Source organism: Ptychodera flava, chromosome 21 (genome assembly GCF_041260155.1).
Source record: "Ptychodera flava strain L36383 chromosome 21, AS_Pfla_20210202, whole genome shotgun sequence".
In the NCBI taxonomy this organism is placed as follows: Eukaryota; Metazoa; Hemichordata; class Enteropneusta; family Ptychoderidae; genus Ptychodera; species Ptychodera flava.
In genome coordinates this window covers 3,316,247-3,338,985 of record NC_091948.1, presented here as the reverse complement: position 1 = coordinate 3,338,985, position 22,739 = coordinate 3,316,247, and the positions used below count along the sequence as shown (strand labels likewise).

General features: G+C 41.0%; 2 protein-coding genes across 2 annotated transcripts; both read left to right on the top strand.

Moving 5' to 3' along the window:
- The first annotated feature begins 240 nt into the window (after nucleotides 1-240).
- LOC139121110 (uncharacterized) lies at nucleotides 241-16,798 on the top strand. The gene is made up of 18 exons (XM_070685749.1): nucleotides 241-2,778; nucleotides 6,348-6,638; nucleotides 6,949-7,116; nucleotides 7,892-8,036; nucleotides 8,989-9,094; nucleotides 9,663-9,807; nucleotides 10,071-10,145; nucleotides 10,363-10,509; nucleotides 11,275-11,490; nucleotides 12,451-12,627; nucleotides 13,137-13,409; nucleotides 13,758-13,947; nucleotides 14,077-14,228; nucleotides 14,824-15,056; nucleotides 15,441-15,647; nucleotides 15,859-16,096; nucleotides 16,255-16,411; nucleotides 16,642-16,798. Exons 1-17 carry the CDS (start codon nucleotides 378-380, stop codon nucleotides 16,353-16,355), a joined length of 5,265 nt encoding a protein of 1,754 aa, XP_070541850.1. The 5' UTR covers nucleotides 241-377; the 3' UTR covers nucleotides 16,356-16,411; nucleotides 16,642-16,798.
- On the top strand, nucleotides 16,403-22,579 carry LOC139122170 (uncharacterized). The gene is made up of 11 exons (XM_070687589.1): nucleotides 16,403-16,411; nucleotides 16,642-16,827; nucleotides 17,061-17,184; nucleotides 17,493-17,723; nucleotides 18,334-18,493; nucleotides 18,932-19,105; nucleotides 19,368-19,528; nucleotides 19,665-19,889; nucleotides 20,186-20,212; nucleotides 21,524-21,574; nucleotides 21,906-22,579. Exons 1-11 carry the CDS (start codon nucleotides 16,403-16,405, stop codon nucleotides 22,577-22,579), a joined length of 2,022 nt encoding a protein of 673 aa, XP_070543690.1.
- The last annotated feature ends 160 nt before the right edge of the window (nucleotides 22,580-22,739 follow it).

Sequence of the window (22,739 nt, the reverse complement as noted above, 5' to 3'; positions counted from 1 at the left end):
GAAAAAGGCGGCGACAATGAAACCCTTGGGTGGATTGATGAGATATTTGACGCCTTACCATTTGACATGACGATGATCCAGACATTATTTGGTGCTGTAACAGATATCATGGCAATAGATTTCGCCCAACTCGAGTCACTATCAATAGAAGCGATTTTCGAAATGATTTCAGGTATGATTGGTTTCGATATAATAGACCCTGAAATGATATGTCCCCTCGTCAGCGTTTACGTAGCAGATCTTCGCACTCCAATCCACGTTTACGTTGAAACTGTTTTAAACTATGGCATCGCTGCGAACATGCACATCGGTGCTGTTCTTTGCCAGGGAACGAAGAAAGTTACAGTGAAGGTCCCGCCGACCATTCAGAAAGTACGATGGAAGAAGAATTCGACTTTGCAAACATTATGGGTGTTGTGTTTACCGCCATTGGCGGATATTCTGATGTCGAAGAACTCTGTCTTAACACTTTACAGGCGACTGCGGAAGATGCCGACGCCGAATTTGTTGATATGGTTGTCCATTTGAAGACGCGCATCATGGGCGTGTTGTCCTCCCAAGAAACCTGCGCCTCAGTTTTGAACGGGTTGAACGATGGCTTTGACGGGATGCTGGATGTAACTGTCCTTGGCTTCAGTTCCATGGACGAATTATGTGCGGAGTTGACGTCAGCCTTTGAATTCGATTCGGCCTCGGATACTTCAGTAGAAAACTCTGAATCATCCCAGATGGAGGAATTCACCATTGGAGATGCTTTTAAAATAGTAGGTCTACTATCAAGTGCAGAAACTCTGTATGATGGCGCTCTTATTTATTGTAGTATAATGCGTGAGATAAGCGAAGATCAGGTGATCGGAAGCATCTGTGGTGTAATCGAAAGCGATTTGGTGGCTGGCTTGATGCACCAATGCAGTGAGATGGTGGAGGATGACAGTGAAAGCATCGAATGGCCAGATGTTGGCGACGTTGTTTGGCTCGATGACGTCATTCCAATACAAGATATCGTCCACACAGTGATGGGCGTGATGAACTTTAATTTTGAAAGCGTAGACTCCAGCTTAGTATGTCCTGCTGTACAGATGTTGTCGCAAGAGGGAACCTCCATTGGTGGAATGCTACCGCATTTCTTCGACCAACTCATGATGTTAAATATGCACATGGGAGCTTTCCTCTGTCAGAATAAAGATGCTGGTGGGGAATTCGGTCAAATGGTCGGCGTCGTTCTCAGTGCGGTGGCTGGATATGACGATGCTGACCAACTTTGCATAGATTTGGCGGAGGCAATGAGCGAGGATGCAGATCCATCCATGGCAGAAGAAATGTCATCCCGTCTCGAAATGAGAATCAAGGCCTTGCTCCTTGATGAAAGTACCTGCGTTTCAGCTCTAGTCGAAATTGATGATGGACTCGGCGGAATGTTAGACTTGAGCGTTCTTGGGTTTGCTTCAGTGGACGACTTCTGCGCAACGATGACGTCAATAACAGATATTGTCTTCGAATTTGACGTGGGCTCGGAGATTTGGTCATCTGAAACGAAATCCGAAACAAAATCTGAAAGGATGATGCCGTCCGAATGGATGCCCTCCGAAATGACGGCCGCAGACGTAATGTCGTTAGGTGCTCGATTTTTACACGTGGACAGCGTTTACAGTGGCGCTGTATTGGTTTGCGATATGCTTCCCTACATGATGGACAGTTCATTCGAAATAATCGGAGGTATGTGTGACATGTTAATGAGTGATGAAATGACCGCACTCATAGAAGAATGCCATGAAGGTCCCAGTATACCTGAGTGGTTGCTAGAGAATGGCGGTATGGACTGGGCTGAAGATTTGCTTTCTCTGGATTCTCTGTTTGGAGCTGTTACAGATTTCCTTGGACTGAATACGACCGACGCAGAAGAAATATGCAACACTCTAATCGGCATCTTGTCGGACAGGCAAACTCCACTAGCGGTGTACTTGGATACAGCTTTAGATCACGTGCTTTTAGAAAACCTGTATATGGGAGCATACCTGTGTGCAGATGATGAAGATCAACAGAGCAACGATGACAAAAGTGAGCGTTCAGACTGGTTTGGAAAGAGCAGCGATGGAATGGACGGGTATTCAGAATGGTCTGATGACAACGGAGATGACATGTACGGCTGCATCATGGGCGTTGTATTCACTGCACTCGGAGGTTATAACGACACCGACGGACTGTGCCGCGACGTCCTAGCGGTAACAGCGGACGGAGTCGACTCCTCTCTGGTATCTGGTATGGTGTCACATGTCAAGTCAAGAATCATGGCCGTGCTCCAACTCAAGGAGACCTGCGTGTCCGTACTCAGTCAAATCAACGACGAATTCGGTGGATTGTTGAGTTTAGGCTTAATTGAATTTGGTTCAATCGACGGCTTCTGTTCCGAGCTGACAACAGCCATGGATCCCGAGTCCAGTTTCCAATTGGACATCGAGTCGTTTGATTGGCCATCGGTGCCCATGTCAGAATTTTTCCAGAGACCGAGCGCGCTTCTTTCGGGAATATCCATTACGGACGCACTCGGGGTGGTCGGTCAAATCTTGAACGCCGGCAGCCTGTATGATGGTTCCCTGATACTTTGTAGCACAGTCGGCCATATGTTTGGCGTGGATGAGTCTGCGGGTGCAGGTGGGCTTTTCCGTGATGTTTGTCAACTGCTGGAAAATGATGATATGGATACGTTATCGCAAGAGTGTGTCGACCTCATTCTTGCAGAATTCCCATCGGAGTTCCTGCTCGAGCAGTCAGAAATTGGTGAGTTTTTGGATTTTAATTATGACTGTATTTGTATGTGTGATTTGTATGGGTTTTTTGGGTTGTCCGTTTGAGGCATAAACATGATAGTAACCCATTCGAATTTCGTTGACAAAACTTTATTTTTTATAATCAATGTCTATAATTACGTCTTTTAAAGTCGAGATACAGTAGATACTCTTAAGGATCCACGACATGATATGATGTCTCTGATCATAGATATGCTGGGTGAGCACCGGTACGTGTCCCATGCAAATGCCAATAATTTCCTGTTTGCTTTCGTGTCAGTACAGTACCTTAAAATCCGGGAATGATAAATTTTGGAGGATAAAGTAAAAGTGGTTCGCAACTGCCCCCCTAACGATTTGAAAAGCTTCCCCTCCCACCCACAATGTTCTCCTCTGCCCTCCGCATACCACTGCCACAAACTCCCCAATGTTCCTCCCTACCACAAGAAGTTTCCAGTATTCCCTTCCATAAAAAATCCCCTGTACCCGCTCATCAACAGATACTTTTGTCCTTCTACCGAAGAGTGATTATTTATTTATTTATTTTAAATATCTTTATTCAGGGTATCTCAATAAGCCTCGCAAACTAGTTGATCAGCTTCTTTCCATTGAGGCCCTCACTCAATATAAAAAAAACAGCAAACACTCAATAAATATACATAGAATCACAAGGACAATAAATTACAGAACTGTGACAAAAATCACATACTATACAGTAACTATACATAATGATCTTATACAGTGATTTGAAGTGATTAAAAGTATTTGCCTGCTTTACGTGATCAGGTAATGAATTCCATAGCTTTCCACCTCTATGAGTAAACTTACGTGTTGCATAATTATTATGAGCTGGTTTAATGTAAACAGTGCTAGCATAACTGAAACGTGTATTGTATTTATGTGTATTGGAGACTCGTGTGAAGCATTCTAACAAATAGTGTGGAGCTATACCATGGTAACATTTAAACATCAATGAGCAAATATGAAAATTCTGTCTTTCTAGTAGCGAATACCAGTTTAAAGTTTGCCTTACTTGACATGACGGGGTGTAAGGGTGGCAATTTAGTATTAATTTACCAGCTCTATTATGTGATATTTGGAGTTTAGACAGTAACTTACTAGTACAGTTTGACCAAACGACATCCCCATAATCAAAAATTGGCAAAACCATAGATGTAACTAACATTTTGGCAGTTTTCTGCGGTAAAGCAGACCTGATTCTACGAATTATACCAAGCCTCTGTGAAATTTTTGCACTTATTTTGGCAATATGTGAGTCCCAGGTGAGAAGTTTGTCGAACCACAAACCCAAATATTTGAAAGTATCAACTTGTTCCAAAGATTCATTACTAACTTTGATATTTAAATTAGTTGAATCGCCGCGCAGTTTTCTACGCGGTCCAAACATCATACACTTTGTTTCTTAACATTCAGTGTCAACTTGTTTTCGCTTAACCAATCATTGATTGACATCATATCTTCTTGCAGTTTAGTTTCAATTTCTTTAGTATCCTTTGAAGCGTAAAACAGGGCAGTGTCATCTGCATACAGAACCACTTTTGAGTTGCTAACCTGACCATGAAGGTCATTGATGTAAATGATAAATAATAAGGGGCCAAGGACGGATCCTTGAGGAACCCCGTAGTCAACTGGGAGAAGATCAGATGTCACACCATTTACAGAGACACATTGCTTTCTGTTGAATAAGTAGTTTTTAAACCAGGTATACTCATTGTCCTGCAGTCCAATAGCTGAAAGCTTATCTAAAAGAAGTGAAACATCAACGGTGTCAAATGCTTTCTTTAGATCTAGAAAGACGACACCCGTGTACAAACCCTTGTGCGTATTTTCTAAAATGTAGTCAGTGACATCTATAAGAGTAGTAGTAGTGGAATGAGATGGGCGGAACCCCGATTGATGTACACTAAGAAAATTATTTGAAGTTAAGTAGAAATACAGTTGTTGGTGGACAATTTTCTCAAATACTTTAAGGCAGATAGACAGCAATGATATAGGTCTATAGTTTGAAGTATCTAGTACTGACCCATCCTTATACACAGGACAGACCTTTGCAATTTTCCAATCATTGGGTAGATCACCCGTTTGGAGTGAGTAGTTGAATATAGTAGCTAACGGCCAAGAGATCACAGGTGCAGCGGCTTTCAGCAATTTGGGTGACATACCGTCAAAACCAAAAGCTTTCTGACAGATAATTTATGCAGCAATTTTCAACGACCTCAGCACAGGTGGGATTGAATTTAAATGTGGTATGCATACGGTTGGAGGAAACAAAGGGTCTGTGATGACGACTTGTGGTGAATTTACTTGCTAAATTTCTTCCTACTGTTGAGAAGAATTCATTAAAAGCTCTAGCTATACCGATGGGGTTTGTGATATTCTTGCCGTTAACCTCTAAACTGCTAACATTTACAGACTTTTTTGATGATGGAAGTGACTGTTTAACAGCAGACCATAATTTATCTGGCTTTGACATACTCTCAAGAATAAGGTTATTGTAATAGCCCGATTTTGCATCTTTCAGAATTCTCGTGACTTTGTTACGTTGGATTTTATATTGATCATAGAAACGTTGATCTCCTGATAAGCGAGCCTTCCTTTTTAGGTAGTCTCGTGTATAAATCTGCTTTCTAATGTCATCAGTAAGCCATGGTGTTGTGTAGCCACGGACTTTAGAAATGCGCCAAGGAGCATGAATATCACAAATTGAATTAAAAAAGGTCTTAAATACATTCCAGGCTATGTTACTATCAGGAGCACGAAAGAGTGATTTCCAAGGAAATTTTCTGAGGTCATCAAGTAAATGTTGACTGTTGAAAGTTTTGAAGTTCCTGGTTTTTATGTTTAGGCAGTTTACCTCTACAGCTACAGTAAACCATGTAATGGTCCGATATGCTCAGTGGATAAACACCGCTGTGGTTGATTGAAGTACTGCTAGAAAACAGAAGGTCAATTGTACTTGATGTAGAAGGAGTAACCCGTGTCGGTTCGTTGATTAATTGATTTAAGCCAATATCTTCCAGTCGGCAGATCAGAGTCGAGTCCGGATTTTTGGCAACGTCAATATTAAAATCTCCCAGTAGAAAGACATCAGCATTGCTTGTATTCCAATCACTTACCGCTTTTACGGCTTGGTCGCACCAATCAGTAGATACTGAACCCGGGGTCTGTACATACTCCCCACAATTAAGGGCTTCAATGCAGGTAGTTTTATTTCCGTTAATAATAATAAATATTATTTTGTTCTGAAGTTTTATTTCCGTTAATTATAATAAAATAATTCCACTAAACATTCCACTTGCTTTTCCATTTGCTTTATGCAAATGGAAATGCAAGTGGAATGTTTAGTGGAATGCCCTCTTTCCAACTCACTGGTAGAATAAAAAATGAATACCCTCCCGCCCTGAACTGCTGACTGACGCTTACACCAAGTTTCATTGGCTGCCCCTGAATTGTGGACAAGGGACATAATTTCAAAATTCACTTATTCAATGTGTCGAAATGATTGTAAAGACATGCTCACTACTTTAATTTCTGTGACAGAGGTGTGTTTTGGAATCCCTGACTGTCTCGGTGTGTGTAACGGTGATGCAACAGCTGACTGCGCTGGCGTTTGCAACGGCAACGGCACGCTGGACTGCGCATTGCGATGTAACGGCGACGCATACATCAACGAGTGCAGTGAATGTGTTGGAGGGACAACGGGACGAAGCACCGACTTCGGCATCGATAAGTGCGGATACTGCAAGAAAGTTCGGGGCTATCGCATCACTTGGGATTGCTATGGAACTTGTAACGGGACGGCGTCTTTTGACAAATGTGGTGAATGTGTCGGTAGGTCGAATCTTCCTTGAACTCCTCCTTTGGAATCTGTACTATCCGAGACAAAAATAACAGAGGCTGGATATAGCTAAAAACGTTCTGATCTACTAAGTGGAAACGTTATTCAAGTAAAATTGATAATTCGATCATTGAGGGAGTCGATCGTTCCTTTAACTTCTTCGTAGATAATTTCAGAACAAAATACCCCTATTTTTATTAAAAACATGAACAGTTGTACTTCAATGCTCTCTCTCTCTCTCTCTCTCTCTCTCCTCTCTCTCTCTCTCTCTCTCTCTCTCTCTCTCTCATATTCTAACGATAGGAGGAGAAACAGGACTTGAAGACAATGCAAACGATGGTCGTCTAGACTGCCGTGATATCTGTGATGGCGGATGGATACTAGACGACTGTGGTTATTGTGAACCTTCCGATGGAAGTAACAGCACCGCCAGCAAATATATGGACTGTTCCGGCACATGCGTGTTACCAGGTGAGTTGGTGTCGTGACATTCAATCATCGATGAAAATCAATATCTTACAGCACATTTTCCCAAGTCTCGAATCAGTCAGTCTTTTACTTGACTCCACACCTCAATAACAAGGGATAGTTTATCGAATTCGTCGCATTCTGGTAGGATGCACTCCGGGAACAGATATTCAGACTCTCGAACTTTTACAAGACTTTTTTCCTACTACTTGCGAGGTCTTAGTTCGAAGCTGATGGAGTGGAATGACTTAAGTTTTCACCGGGTTATCTTTGTGAAAATAAAACATTGAAAGCTTCCACATAGTGTTAACACAGGAATGACAGTCATTTTGAATTTCAAGTATCTGTAAATACTGAGAATTTTTTTGTCGCTAGTACCAAATTTTGCACGTTGACCCTGAATTTATTCCTAATTTTGAAATGAAATTCTTTAAAGCTCCATTACAGAAAATCAACATGTAAGCAAAAAGTTAAATCTTTCAAAAGGACAATACAAGTAAAATACATTGTTATTATTTCCATTTAAATTCTAGTACGGACCATTCATTTGTCAACTATTACAATGTAGTTTACACATGTACAGGCAGGGTAGACAAGCTGAATATTGTGTACCTCAATATGCTTCTAAGAGTAGATACCGTAGTTGATGTGAAGAAGAAAAAGTGAAAAAAGTCATCAAAAGCTACAGTTAATGACCCTTAACCTTTGAAGAAGAGAACCAGGATTGATTTTGATGTTTGTTTTGTTGACTGGATTTTTATCTTTCTTTCTGACAAAGGTTTTGACAGGGCCTACGAAAACGAATGTGGAATCTGCGTTGGCGGTAATACAAACCTCACTGATGACGAAGGCAAAAACGATTGTGGCTGCAACGGTGTTGTCAGTGCAACGTCCTGCTTAGGATGTGACGGTGTGGCCAACAGGTGGGTAACGACATCTCTCGTATTCATCCTCAGCATAGTAGCAGGCGTATTTCTGACGCTTGTGGCTGGAAACTGATTTCAAATGTAGAAGCGAATACTTTGTTACATGACCAATATTGTGTTTCTATTTCCCCATTTTCCTACATGCCTTTACTATCGTTGAAATAAAATAACGTGCATAAAATACAAAAGTGCAAAAGATTGTGCGATAAACGCGTTTGGTGTCTTTACGGTGAGAATTTGCGTCACTATGGGTTTGTTTGTTTGGACACATAATGCAAATTTTTTACAGTCTTTTACGTATTGTTGGAAAATAAACACGTCAAGCAAGTCCATTGACAAATAAAACTAGCAGACAACACTGTATCGCAATTATAACGCGGGTAATTGAAAGTGCACAATGCCATTTTAAAATGTGTAAATCAATAAAAAAGTAATATAGTCGATATCTGTTATTGTTCCAACATCTTTTATTTATGGATGAATCGCAATTAAAGTGCTTTGTTGGTCAAATAAGACGACCTGTCAAGGGCAAATACCAGCACCCTGGTCAATTGACTCCTGCGATGATCATTATTTCACGTTGCTATGCACTGGCAATCTAAACTAATCACTAAGGGCAGCATGGGGATAATAAAAACATGACATCCAACTTGTATGGCATATTTACTGCCAGGAAAATTGCATATCTTCCTTTACGACATCTTTAAATATATATTACTATAATATTATATTATAGTATAGTATAGTATAGTATAGTATAGTATAGTATAGTATAGTATAGTATAGTATAGTATAGTATAGTATAGTATAGTATAGAATACGACCATGGTGAGTCAGAAAATGACTTTTCAGGAATGAAATTACAGTCCATTCATCTTTGTTATTTTGCTTGCAGCTACTCGATTCAAAATGTTTTATACTTGTCTTTTTTCCCTGTCCTATAATGCAGCGGTAAAACTTACGACGCATGTGGTGTTTGTGGTGGCACCGGAACAGACTGCGTCGGTGTCGGTTGGGTTGTTCCAAACTTTATACCGGCAGACACCCAAATCGAGGTATGTCAACATCAGAATCAATTGACCGCCAAATTATTCCACTGTGCCTGTTTGTGACGGTTGGATAATCATTTACAGAATGGTTTGAAGTCATGGATATTGCCAGAACTATGAGCCGACATGTTAATGGTGACGATACTATTGACTATGCAATTATTCGGGGAGTGTCATCTTTGTTTCGCCCACTTTATCAGGAAGGAAACGCCCTTTTCTGTTCTGTAATACATTCATTTATTTAGCACAGGCTTCTGTGAAGAAGGGAAAATCTGTACCGTTTCTTAATAATATCGCCATTATTTTTGGTTAGAAAACATGTGCAGTTTCTTGTTCTCCTCCCTAAATGAAATATTTGAATGTGCATACTAGTCCTGCGAACAGAATGCATTGTGGGCAACATGCGATTTTACAAGGAGTATGTTCACTCACAGTCCCTCTATATATAGAGGGACTGTGGTTCACTTAAAAATGGTGGACAACGCGCCCTTTGAATCTCCACTATCAGTGCAATACTCAATCGTTATTGTGAAGACCAAATTCCGCACACTCTTTGTGTTTTATCTCTGTCCAGCTAACCATTATCGGGGCTGGTTTTACGCAAGGCTCCACATTATCCTGTATATTTGAAGCAACCGACGGCACACAAACCGAAACACAAATGATAGTATACAACAGCACCACCGTCATTACTTGCATGTCACCTGCATTGGCCATGGGTAAGTCTTGTCATCTCTTCCTCTGAATTAATTGATGTCGTTGTTGTTTTTAAAGCAAGACACGGTTTGATATCGTTTGCCTTTTTTTGACTCGTGTATCTTGAGCACTTAATAACTCGTCAATGATTCTGATTTGTCGCGAATTTTCCGAGTCCACGGACCACAGATTAAAAAGGACCAAGCAGTAGACGAAATACTGCAAGATATTTAAACTTTGATGATTATGAAAGGTAAAATATCAATATAATCTTTCTCTTATACAGATAATTACACTATTACTATTCGTCGTGACAGCGACCAGCCAACAGACATCGGGGCCAGTCTGTATACTTACCAAGGTAAGAATTCCACTTGTTAGGCCATTTATTTGCCTTTCCATTATGCTTTGTTTGTTCTACGATCCTCCACCAACCTCTTTTAATCAGTCTACATATGCATAATCAAATATCGATCAAGTGACTTGACAAGCTTCAAAACTGTTCCTTTGAACCCCTTTTCAGAGTCAATCGATCTTCTAGAAATGCATGACGCACTGTGCTTCTCATATTTTCGCAGACGTCAATATAACAAGCATCGACCCGGTGGAGATTGTTCTGGACAGTAGTGTGACCAGTCTAACAATAACTGCGACGGCCGAGGCTGGGGCGTTCAGCGACATCCGAAACTTACCTTACGCAGTGCCTACGCTAATACTTGCTGGAAGTGAGTACACGATTAAACAAAGGCACCTCGTCGTCTTTTACTTCATATTAGTTCAAAATTACTGTTCAATGTGGAAAGTCTTGCCTGCAAAGTAAAAAGAAACACCATTCTTCAAAATGTTCCTGTACCGGAAAACTACGCGGAAAAAGTTTGCCCAAAGCGTTTACATTCGCATGTGAAACACGATAAACACGATGTATTCCTGATATATTCTGATCATTGAATTCCTTCCCAATTTTCCCTAATCATTTAAGCATTGTTTTAAAATATAAATGACAAGGTATACAGGAATTCTTTCGACGACATCAAAGAAAGCAATTTCCCCATAAATGGACAGATATTCCTGTTTCTGATGACGTTGCTTATTCGTGCTAAGACTGGAGTGTTGCATTCGAAGTTTTGGCGAAAAGATGAAAAAATAACAATAAAAAGTGATGCTCGGCTTATGGAAACAACGTTTTCATACTCAGCTTTGTAGCCCTTGTGACTTTTACAACAACTTTGCCTTTGAGGAAAAAGTAAAGCACTTGAAAATTATTTGCCAGCCGGTTTAAGTTCTGGTCGTCACGTTTTTGTGTGCAAGATCTTAAGGAAATAACTTTAATATAATCGGCTTTTGATAAATTAATTTCTTGATTTTAAACCGTCTGATGTAACTTTCAACAACAATCAGACGAGCAATTGCAAGATGTACAATGACATCAGTTTGGCGAATGCATTTCCATCCACACACTATTATTCTATGTTTACCGTTCTTTACTACAGCTATCTTTGCGGACGGTCAGGGATCCTACGAGGGTCAGTTTGTTTCCGATACCGAAATAGAGTTCGAAGTAGAGACGCCGTCCGTCTCGTGCAGAGTGTACGGTACACCAACCGTCAACGGATACACAGGACTCGGCACCACGAAAGTCAGTCCCGTTACGATGACGGCGTACGCCGCCGCACCGAACATGGAGTCTGCGCAGTTCTCAAACAACGGTGAGTCGACACTTTCTTGTGAGCCTGGTTTTGGCAGGTCGCCAGAAAGCAAGGTTATCCTCAGTGTGTTTCGCCCACGACAGCCGTTAACCGATGCGACACCTCATCAATATCGATCGGATACTAGCACATAATAATTACTAAGTTGACGCTGATTGACAGACACTTTGCGCCTACAAACAAACCTTTGCAATCGTTCACATGTACAGTCTCGTTTCAGAGACAACACTTGGTATGTTGTCGTGCGATCTTCAAAGCCTGAGAGATGCTCAAGAGAGACACATCATCTTATAGATTTTATAGTTTGTCTCATTAGGGACACTTTAGCCACATTCTCGCAGAAGTAAATCATTTTATGTTTGAGTTTGAATTTGAAGCGTTATTTTTTTTTCGTTTTCTTTTTTTTGAAATGTGGGTGTGAAACATAATGGGCATCTTGAAACATGTATATCATTCTTATCATCTGTATGCCGCTTCACGTATTTACAAATAAAATCGGGAATTGCGGATAGGCAGACTTCGATATTTTGATTAATGCGGAGAAGTTTAACTCAAAAGCTACAGATAACCAGCAAATATGATGAGGATACAACTATTAATTCTACGAATAAACAATGCCAGATCACGTGATTATATCATTTCTTGGTTACAAACAAACACAGTTTTTTTGTTTTTATCTGCTTCTGTGACAGCTGTTGGTTTGTCCAGATTCAAACATTTTCAACAAAACCTTGCGACATTTTGTTTCCACCGGTACACATCAGAGCAAACAGCCTCGTTCCCAACCATCATTCTTTAGCATACATTCATCTGGCAATCTACAAATCTACGCCGCTGTGCTTGCTCGTTATGACGACTTCGAACTGAAAGAAAGTAGAATAATGAACTTAATTTAAGAGTCCTCTACCTGCGACAATGCAAGATAACTATATCTGATATTCCCTTTCCATGATTTTGTAGGTGCTGGAATATTGGTCACTTTCGATACGGGAGTCCAGTACAAGGATTTCACCTCGTGCTCTGACATATTTGACGATGCCAGCAATGCATTGCTCGGCGTGGGATCCGAGTGCTTCTTCCGTGACCCAAAGAGGTTGATCATCGTCATAGGGAAGGCAGTTACATTGATTGAACCAGGTAATAAAGGCACATACATATTGTTTAAAGGGAAGCAGTCGTCGGAACTGCGCGTGCGAGACTTTCATGTTTACAAACAATGTTTTTTATGCATGGTATCTAGTTGCATCAAGTCAACATAGCGGCAAAATTTAAATTTTACGATATTCACTGTCAACAAATATGTTTTATTTTCATCAATCGCCAACGTACTCTAGACACAGTGTTTACATCGGTAGTAGAGGTCCCTGGCAACCTTTGGGCAGAGTTCCGACGACTGACTCCCTTTAATGGAAAATAATATTTGCTCCACAATGTAGACCTTGGAATTCACAAAAAAAGCACGGAACTACATTCACAATGTGGTCGTAAAACACAGGATGCTGTTGGTGACATTGCTGTTCCTCATACGGGCAGACAACGAGTACACATGGTTCCCAAGTTCATAGAGGACTGATCTGTTTCCAGATTTGTAACCTGTGAACTCGAATTTAATTTATAGACTTTCCAACATTTTAATTTGTCTATAGGTGATGTGCTGACACTGAGAAGCGGGGCCGTGAAAACTTTCCATCAAGACTATTCGCACGACGCAAGCGGCAACATAACGGTGGCCGGACCGCAGCAAGCCCTCCAGCCCACCGCCTTGTTGGATGGCGCTCCCAAGATTCCAAGTTGCGGCGATGTGCGCATCAGTGGACGCAGGTCGACGGGCAGTGGCGCCAGAACAATGACGTATACCTGGGACGTCCAGAGCGAAGGCAACATGACAAACGTTACAGCTGCATTGTCAGGATTGAATAGTGAGTGAGGGCGTGCAATCTTGCACCAAAGTCTGTCACTTCCCAGAATGCACGTGCTTAACCAATGACAGAAATGACACAGTGACATCTGACAATGATTTGCTATACTTCAACCCACTGCTATTATAATTGAATATGCCTTCTCTCATCCTACGGATTTCGCTCGATGCTTTTACACAAAATTTGATTTGAAAATGTCAGATTATACAATTGTATATAAATTTTACATATATCACAAGTCTTTGTTTTATCATTTAGAATCGGAATATGGTAGATTAACCAGCTTTCAAAACGCATCTCATTTTGGCAAATCCTCAGTGCATCTGTTTTTATATGGTTATCATTTAGGTCCAGATTTGGAACTGGACGGCGAACTCATCGATGCTGACACGCCGTACAACTTTTCACTGACTGTGACCAACTTCCTCGGTGAAAGCGACATTGCATATTACGTGGTGGAACGATCCGCCGTAGCTCTCCCACAAATCAAGGTAGTTTCAAAGGGAGTCGATGTCTCGTCGGCCAGTGTCTCGGACAGGTAAGTTAGTATTTCAAGAATTCCACCTGCAAGTTTACAATTGAACGAACAATTTGTAAGAGCTTTTTTGGTCATTTTTATAGTCGGTTTCATCAAGTAAGTAATTATTTAAATTAATTTTATACACAGCTTCGACCTAACTGCCGAAGTCACCTTCTATTCGGAGTGTGTGCCACCTGGCACGACACAGTTCAGCTGGTCCGTCGATAACTCGGACGTGCCCTTGAACTTGAAGACAATGTACAAACGAACTTTGTACGTTGACGCCAACAGTCTCCCAGGTCAGTATGTTTGCAAAATTTCGTACCATGTGTATCCAATGGGTGGTAGGTGTTTGATACCGGGGCGCTGAAAATGAATCCTGCAAGCACATTAACGATAAAGGTTGAAAACTTGTCTTGTTATGAAGTGATCTTCCTCTTGATAGGCAGAAAGCGTGATTTTATACCGCCAGCATTGATGTTGGAAATGTCACCCAAAGTCAAAGGTAGAATTTGTCTCGGGGACAAACTCTCAGATTTCTGATCTGCCACTTGTAGGGACTGCTTTTAAAGTTCTATGGCAGTAAGAAAAAAATTCACCGTCTCAGGTTTTCGAAAATTGAAAATATCATTTTTTCCCATAGAGTAAACACAGATTACTGCCCATTTTTAATTTCAAATATCGGTAATGTCAGGTAATCTGTTTCTCCAGTAACAAATTTTGCACGATGAACCCCGATTTTTATTATTGATTTGGTAAGAGAATGGTTGAAAGTTTCATTTTAAGTCTTATACTTTCAAGGCGCACATTAACTTACACAGACTTTCGGAAAAGGAAACTTACGCATATACCTGGTTCCCACTGCGAGTATTAACAGTCAGTTTCGATCAACAGGTGACCAAGTCATAACGTTCACTGTTCAAGTTCATAAAGACAGCGACCCCGACAAAGTGGCTACGGCTTCTATCCAAGTCGCAACCGTCAGCACACCGCTGGTTGCCACGATTCGTGGCGGCGCGGAGATCACGGTGGGCCGAGACAGCGGCGATGTTGAAATCGATGGTTCATCCTCTGAAGATCCAGATAACGTCGCTGTTGACATGTCATATGAGTGGACTTGTACTCAGGTAACACACATCACCGAAATCTTCGTGGAATGGTTTTCTTTTGTCATCATCCCAACGTATTTTATAAAACAAGATGACACTTTACCCGAATGTGCTAAAGAAAGTTGGGAAGTTGATTCAGAAATTACTTGCTCGTAGTTTGTTCATTTGCCGACACAAGGACCAACAGTAAGTGCACAAGTCCTATGGACAACAACGGCAACCACTTGATAAAATCATGAAAATAATGAAACCACTTCTCATAAATAATAAAAGCAAATTTCTCAAAGTTGAAGCGATCGTGTCATGAGGAGCACATCAGTCTGGACTCGTCCGTATGCTACTGAACGCGATAGCTTTTTCAGTTCGGATATCTGGAATTTAATTTTACTCTTTTCATTACAGGTCACCGACAATGCAGCCTGTTATTCCTACAAGTCTGGCGAAGAAGGTCAACTCTTCCCCGCCACCACCGACTCCGCCATATTGGTCTTCGATGCTCTGAGTATGGGGGCTGACAAGACGTACGAATTTACATTGACGATCTCAAAGCTGACCAGAGAAGCCAGCGCCAGTGTCAGAGTTTCAGCCGTTTCTGGAAACCCACCACAGGTAAGGAGAGATTCTGAGCCGAACTTTACAGTTGGCTGTCATTAAAACTTTACGTTGAAAAGATGGAAAATGAACACTGATTTTACGTACTTTCTTATATGTAGAAGACAAACATCACCACCTGCATATCATAAAAACACAGTTGTTATGATTTTATGATGAGTATGTCTTCAATATACAGTTATTGGAGTTTTTTATTCATATTTTTCAGGTATCTGTTGAAATTGAGAACAGTGACGAAAACAAAGTGACGGAAGACGAAATCGTTACCATCAGATCCCTGGTTAAGCACACTGTCCCCTTAGTCTCGGTGGTCTTTGAGTCTGTGGACACGGACACTGGCTACGGATACTTTAACTTCAGTGACCTCAACGGCCTGGTTACTGTTCCAAAAATACACTCCTCTCCAGACGGAACGAGATCCCTCGCTAATGTCATTTTGAAAGCAGGTGAGTACGAGTGATGCATATTTTCTGAATGAATGCTAGGTGACTTGTTTCGCATAGAATCCTGTTCTTGGCTCTGTGAAAGCAGCTTCTCGATTTTTTTTTTTGTGTGTGAATATTTCTATTTTGGATCAGCGAAAAGTGTATGCTTTTCCCAACAGGTCAGCTGGTTAAAGGGACAAGCTACAGTGTCCAGGTTACAGCCACTGATGAGGACGGACAGTCGAGCTCTTCCAAGGTTTCAGCGTTCGTTCTGGTGTGACGTCGTGCGACTTTATCGTCGCTGGCGGCGTCTCCTCCTACACTGAAATGGAAGAGGTAATATTAAATAACATTTACTGAAGTTATGTGTAATTTTCAGTTTAGAAAACTTTGAAGTGAAGTCTGTGTTCTGCAGACGCAATGCAATTCATCAACCAAATGACAAAGGGCAAGAATAATCAAACGGCAAATAGGAAATATCCAATTTGTGACTTCACAAAATCTTACAACAGCAGTACGTCTGTATTCGGAACTTTAACTCACCTTGAAATTACACATTTTTACAGATTAGCTACCTGGTAGAAAACTGTGTCGCGGACGAGGATGCATACCCGCTGAGCTATCAGATCTTCCGAATCAAAGACCATGATAACAAAATGGAAGCAATCACTACGAAGGGGTCGGAGCCATCTTCTACAGGAGTTGGAAAATCAGCGAGGGATGGAACTTCAAACAATACATTTGTAGCTAAAGTAAGTAACCCTCTCCAAATACTACAGTACAGGTGACAACGATATGCATAATGTGAAAATAAGTCATAATTACATCTGCTTTACCATGATGCCCTGCGATCGAACCGAACAATTATTCACATTCATATCATAGTTTTGAAGGCGTTGAGTATTTTAACATCATCTGCCGACACGCTAAATTCAACGAGTATCAAAGCAATGAATCACATTTTTTGTCATTACCATCCTTACAGGTGTGCGACAAGTTCAGCTGTGCCGAATTCTCGGTAGATATTGACGTTGATGTTAAAGTATCGTTCTCCGCTACCGACATCGCCGACTTCAGAACAAATCAGATCGAACCACTGGAATACCAAGGTAAATTATAGTGGATCGCCTAATCTTACTTTCTCAGCCTTACTGGTTGCAGCAGAGTGTTTTTGAAATTTAATTCAGAACTCCATAAAACGGCGAAGAAAAATCAGTTTATGTTTGATGGTTATGTAGACCTAATGTTTTGATGCTATATTTGTTGAAGTGGTTACTTACATTTCCACGCATTTGTTACCAAAGGAGCAGATTGTAGGCACATGATGTCCATACAGTCAGATTGTGTGCGAAAAAGAAACGTTTATTTTTATAAGATACGTGACTCTCCCTCTCTGAACTTACCTGTAACGTTGCAGGGGCCTACCTTGAGGCACTGGTGAACACGAACATGCTATTAGTAAAGACAGCCTCCTCAAGCCGTCGCCGTAAGCGTTCGTACGCCGACACCACGACAGCGGACGAACAGGGAAGACTGGACCTTATACAGAACGTACTCAGCAGCACGGTTCTCAGCGAGGACGACGCCCCGCTGCTCATTGACCAAATCGGTAACTTCATAACCTCTGATATGGCCATCGGTGACCAAGGCAAGTATTGTTTCCGACTCGCGTGTTTACCTATGTAGCCTGATTTTTTCTCGACACTTCTGTAAATTGCACATGCAGCGGTTTTTACTTCGATTGATTTCTGTTTAAATGATTGACAACATGGGGCCTACTTGTTTGCTCTTTAATAGAATGAGCCTCGGGGACAAATATTCACTCTCAAATTTTTACAATTCTTTTCTGATCTACCATTTATGGGGCTCATTTTAAAAATATTCACTGAAAAATATTCACTGTCTTAATTTTTCGAAAATCAAAGATTTAATTTTTCCCTGTAGAGTTAATGGATTACGGCCATTTTGAATTGCAAATATCGGTAAATGTTAGGTACATTGTTTCTCTGGTTCCAAACTTTGCACGATGACCCCTGATTTTTATCCTTCATTTAGTAAGAGAATGGTTGAAAGTTTCATTGAGGAAAGTTTGAGTAAAATTTTAAGTCTTTCACTTTCGAGGCGCCAACCGACTAAGTGGTCAGACGCTATTGAAAAAGAGAGCGTTTGTGAGAATTGGGATGTGAGCCGCGAAAAATCTTTCAATACCCCTCTGCCAACAGCTTATTCTAAAACTTCTTCCATATTTGTCCCCACAGATACCTTTTTGGACATCATGAAAGAAGTGGTCACCATTTACAGTTCAGACGCGGATACAGTTATCGACACAGAGAACGCACGCATTTTGCTGGAGAAATTGCACGACATCGGAAGCGGAATGGATCCTGTTTGGAACTCCGCCATGTTGGATAAGTGCCGGTACTAATACACGTACTGTTCTTCTTCCATACTCCCGCCCATATTCTCGTGAGCCCTAAGACGTGCCTCTCCCACACCCCAACCATTCTTAAAGAGCCCGGAAGAATATATTAATTCAAACGAGATAAGAGGGAGTTTGATGCTAATTGTAGTTCCATTTTTGTCCAAACTCTGACAATTTTACTGCATTTATTTGCTTCCCATTTGTTCCGAGTATTTATCCCATATTACAACATACTTTTGACTGATGGCAACGGCATATAGGTGCAGCCGACGCAGCTGTTTGTGCAAAAAGGTGTTCGTGCGCAGAGTTTCAGTATATCAACCTTCGAAACATGTTTTGCGACGATTTTGTAAAATTGACTGAATTTACCAGTTGGCTGCACCTGGAAATGTTAACGCATTTGCTAACTTCTCTTCGAACGTTTCCGTCAACAGCAAGGGTCAAGCGAGAATGTTGAAGTCACTGTCACGCGGTCAGACTTTGGGTGGTGGCGCTACTCAGATAGCATCCTCAGGGGTGACCGTCTCCATTGAGAAGAACGTTCTGGACGGCAGCTTTTCGTCAGCTGGAGGTGCAACAATAGACTTCGGATCCGAACTGCAAAATATGTGAGTTCATGTAGTGCATATTACGGCCAGAATTTTCTATGGATTACTGATGAAGTTGATATTAATGTAGTGAGGAGCGCCATTATTAACACTTTTAACATTTCGCGCCTTCATCTTTGTCGTCCTCTTCATGCAGTGATCAAGCGCAAACCACAAATTCACATTTTTAAACCAATGATAAACTTCCAAGCGAAAACGCTTTGAAACGATGAAAATGATGAAATTGACCCCATATTATTCACATTTCATCATGTCATGTCAGGTATACGGCGGCTTGGTCATGTGACAGCGGTACATGCTCGGGTGTATCCGTCAAAACTCAGCACTATGACACCGGTGTGGACTACCGATCAACTACCGATGAAGATAAAAACTCTAGAGCTGCTGATGTTATTTCAGTCGAATTGTCGGATCCTGAGTCAGGTGAGAATGACCCAGAAAACGTCTTTCATTCTTACCAAATGAGAGGGGAAGCATTTTTGTAACTTTTATCGTTATTATTTCCAGTTCTTTTTTTTCGTTTTTTATAAAATTCTCACTTTTAATGTGTGTACTTTAGATGAGACCTTAAACATCACCGACCTGGCTACCCCGATCAAAATGAACTTGACCATCAACAGTCCAGACGGCACTAAACTGTACACCTGTAAGTACTGGGACGAGGATACAGGGGCGTGGTCAACCGATGGCGTCACTACCGTGGAGATTGACAGTTCGACCGTGGAGTGTCAGATGAACCACTTGTCCGAGTTCAGCGCCTTTTCTTCTGACCCTCCTTCCACAGGTAAGGCAATCGTGCCAAAGTGTGATTGTCATGAAAATATCTTATTGAAGACCGTCTTTGAACTTTGTTACAAGAAACGAATCAAGCATCCACAATGCTTATTATTATTATTATTATTATTATTATTATTATTATTATTATTGTTGTTGTTGTTGTTGTTGTTGTTGTTTTTGTTGTTGTTGTTGATGATGATTCCATTGCCGATGATGTTAATGTTGTTATTTCTCAATTTGGTTACTTTTTGTTTTGTTACATGTTTTTTTACGTTTGTTTTTGTTTGAACGTTTTGTTTGCAGTGTTACCTTCAACCGCCGCCGTTACAGGTATCCCCTATATTCCAATCAAAAAGTTACTTTAATTAACGAATGAATTTATGGCTTTTTAAATCACACCTATATTAAAGATCAGTGCACATATAAGAAACTATAAGTAACTTGTAGATTGATTAACATCTGATAAAATATAGACTAGTGACATATCGTATAGATAAATGCAATGAATAACGGTAATGTGTATAAAATAATGAATTGAGTAATAATGAATAAATATGCGCAGTTGCTCATCTTCCCGTTAATCTGAACCGAGACAAGTGTCTGTATCTGAACATACGGTGTCTAATTCTTTCAGATTAACCTTCAATATGTAACACACATTAATTGGTGATATTTAGCACGTACTTTCTGGGATAAAGCCATAAATCTTCGTACCTTAGCTAGGGAAGCCAATGAGGAGACACGAACAGAAAATCTTCATACCTCACCACATCCTCATTCTGTTTCTCAATCTGATGAGGGCGCCTTTCATATCCTTGGGTGTTCAGAGCAATGTTCCACATCTACTGTTGATTTGACAGCGTATCTTGCGCTGTGCTAATTATAGTTGTAGAAGCATAAAAACATTTTCCTTTAAAATAGAAACACGTTTTGCAGCAATCTTCGTGACTCATGGCAATAACCCAAGCAGCATTTTTTTCAAACAAACATTGTGAATATGATGAAATTGTTTGTGATGATAAAGTAGCGTAGAATTTATTTGTATATAATCTTTTTCTGAGTGAAAATATCACCATAAGCGGTAGTATACCAGACTTTTTAACAGAGGCAAACACGGTAGAATTCTGTTGGATCACGAAAAAAGGAATGTGTTTTACCTTCTTTGGAAAGGATAAATTGGAGGTGAATTTATTCAACGAGGTTCCAACGTTCCCAGTATACTTATAAACATAATAATGGTTGCTTGGGTTGTCTGTGAATTAAATTAGAAAGTAGCATCTGGTATCACAGTGCAATCAAAGCAGTATCTTAACAAAAACATATCTAAATAGAAAGACAAATTGGGAAATTCCTACACCCATTTTTACCGAGAAAAATTAGAAACACGAGACTGAAGTGTTAGGCTTCTCGGACAATGAGGATATGGCTGTTTTATAAAGGAATGACCCTACTTTGTAATAATATAACGCATGTATATCTCTTGCTTAAATTTCAAACAGTGATAATAATATGGTAAAACTTTTTCTCCACGTTAACTGAATACTTACTCTTTTCCAATTAAAAACGTGAGTATTACCTCTCGAATTTTTGTGTTGTGATTGAATAATCCATGAGTTTATGTTTTGTAATTCTTTCCAACAGTTCCAGCTTCCACAGAATCATTGACCACCCTTGCAGTTGCAGCACCATTAGGTATGTTGTTGTATATTCTGTCTCGTTTTTAGTGGACTCCTTGTTGCCATTTCCCTTCTCTGTCCTCTGCCAGGTGCTTTGTTTATCTTAACAAGAAAAAAAAATCAAGGAAGATACTAGATAGGATATTATCTCTAGCTAGTGCATCCAGTTTTTTAAAATGTCGAATAGTAAGTATTATTATTGCCCCGCCTTTAAGTTTGTCATTATTGTTTCGCTCTCTCGTATCGAAGCAGGGTATATTTCAAAGTTTATTCGATAAGAAAACTTGCTGACGCTAGATTCAGGAATTGTTGCCATCGGGATGAAAGCTTCCTCTGCTCTATTGCAGATTCGACGGGTGACAATACTGGAATAATCATCGGTGCCGTTGTAGGCGCAATTGCGGTCATCGTTGTCGCCGTCATCATCGCCATTGTCATGATTAAAAAGGCGAAGAAACCGGCGAAGAATATCGAGGATGGCCGAAGCGACACCGACACAGTCTCCCCTCGAAAGATCGATCACGTCCGAGTGGAGACGAAGACACCCGAGGCCAAGACACCGCGGAGTACCGCTACCAATGATCCCACATACGCGGCCGTGAGCGGACTGTCCCCGGCATACCCACCGAATGATCCGTATTCTTCCGTGACTAAAGCCGAAATCGCTGCCTTCTCTGCTCATACGTCCAGCTCCAACGACTCGACCACAGCCGCCACAGCCAACCAGAAAGCGCAACTGGCCGAAACGTTGCCCACCATGGACGAGTTCCTGGCGTCTCAAGGTGCAACTACCAAAAAGGAGCCGACATACGAAGGCTCGCTTTTCAAGGAGCCTACCGTAGTCTCCGAGGCCGGCAAAACCGATGCTACTACGTTCCGTGCAAAGTCTGTCACCAAAGCAAGACCTGGAAGCGGCCTCACTGTTGTTTCCGTCGACGGTATATCTGAAGATTCCGCCCTCCCTGAATCCCGACCAAGTTCAACCTCTCGTTCGACCTCGGTGACCACCCATCACATGTGAAAACTTGAGAGTTATTACAGTCTGTAAATTACAAGAACTAGACTAAACTTCTGCTCAGTGCACACGTGCTTTCTTCTGGAAGAGGCGTCTTTACTTCATTTCGAAAGCCTGCATTTCGCTTCACAAAAGGCAAAAATCTAAGAATTTCCATGTAGCCAGA

Coding starts and splice junctions, on each gene's coding strand:
- LOC139121110 (XM_070685749.1), top strand. CDS start 378: ATGGAAGAAGAATTCGACTTTGCAAACATTATGGGTGTTGTGTTTACC. Junction 7,117..7,891: donor CGGCACATGCGTGTTACCAG/GTGAGTTGGTGT, acceptor TTTCTGACAAAG/GTTTTGACAGGGCCTACGAA. Junction 13,410..13,757: donor TGCATTGTCAGGATTGAATA/GTGAGTGAGGGC, acceptor GTTATCATTTAG/GTCCAGATTTGGAACTGGAC.
- LOC139122170 (XM_070687589.1), top strand. Junction 18,494..18,931: donor GCCATGTTGGATAAGTGCCG/GTACTAATACAC, acceptor TTCCGTCAACAG/CAAGGGTCAAGCGAGAATGT. Junction 21,575..21,905: donor TGCAGTTGCAGCACCATTAG/GTATGTTGTTGT, acceptor GCTCTATTGCAG/ATTCGACGGGTGACAATACT.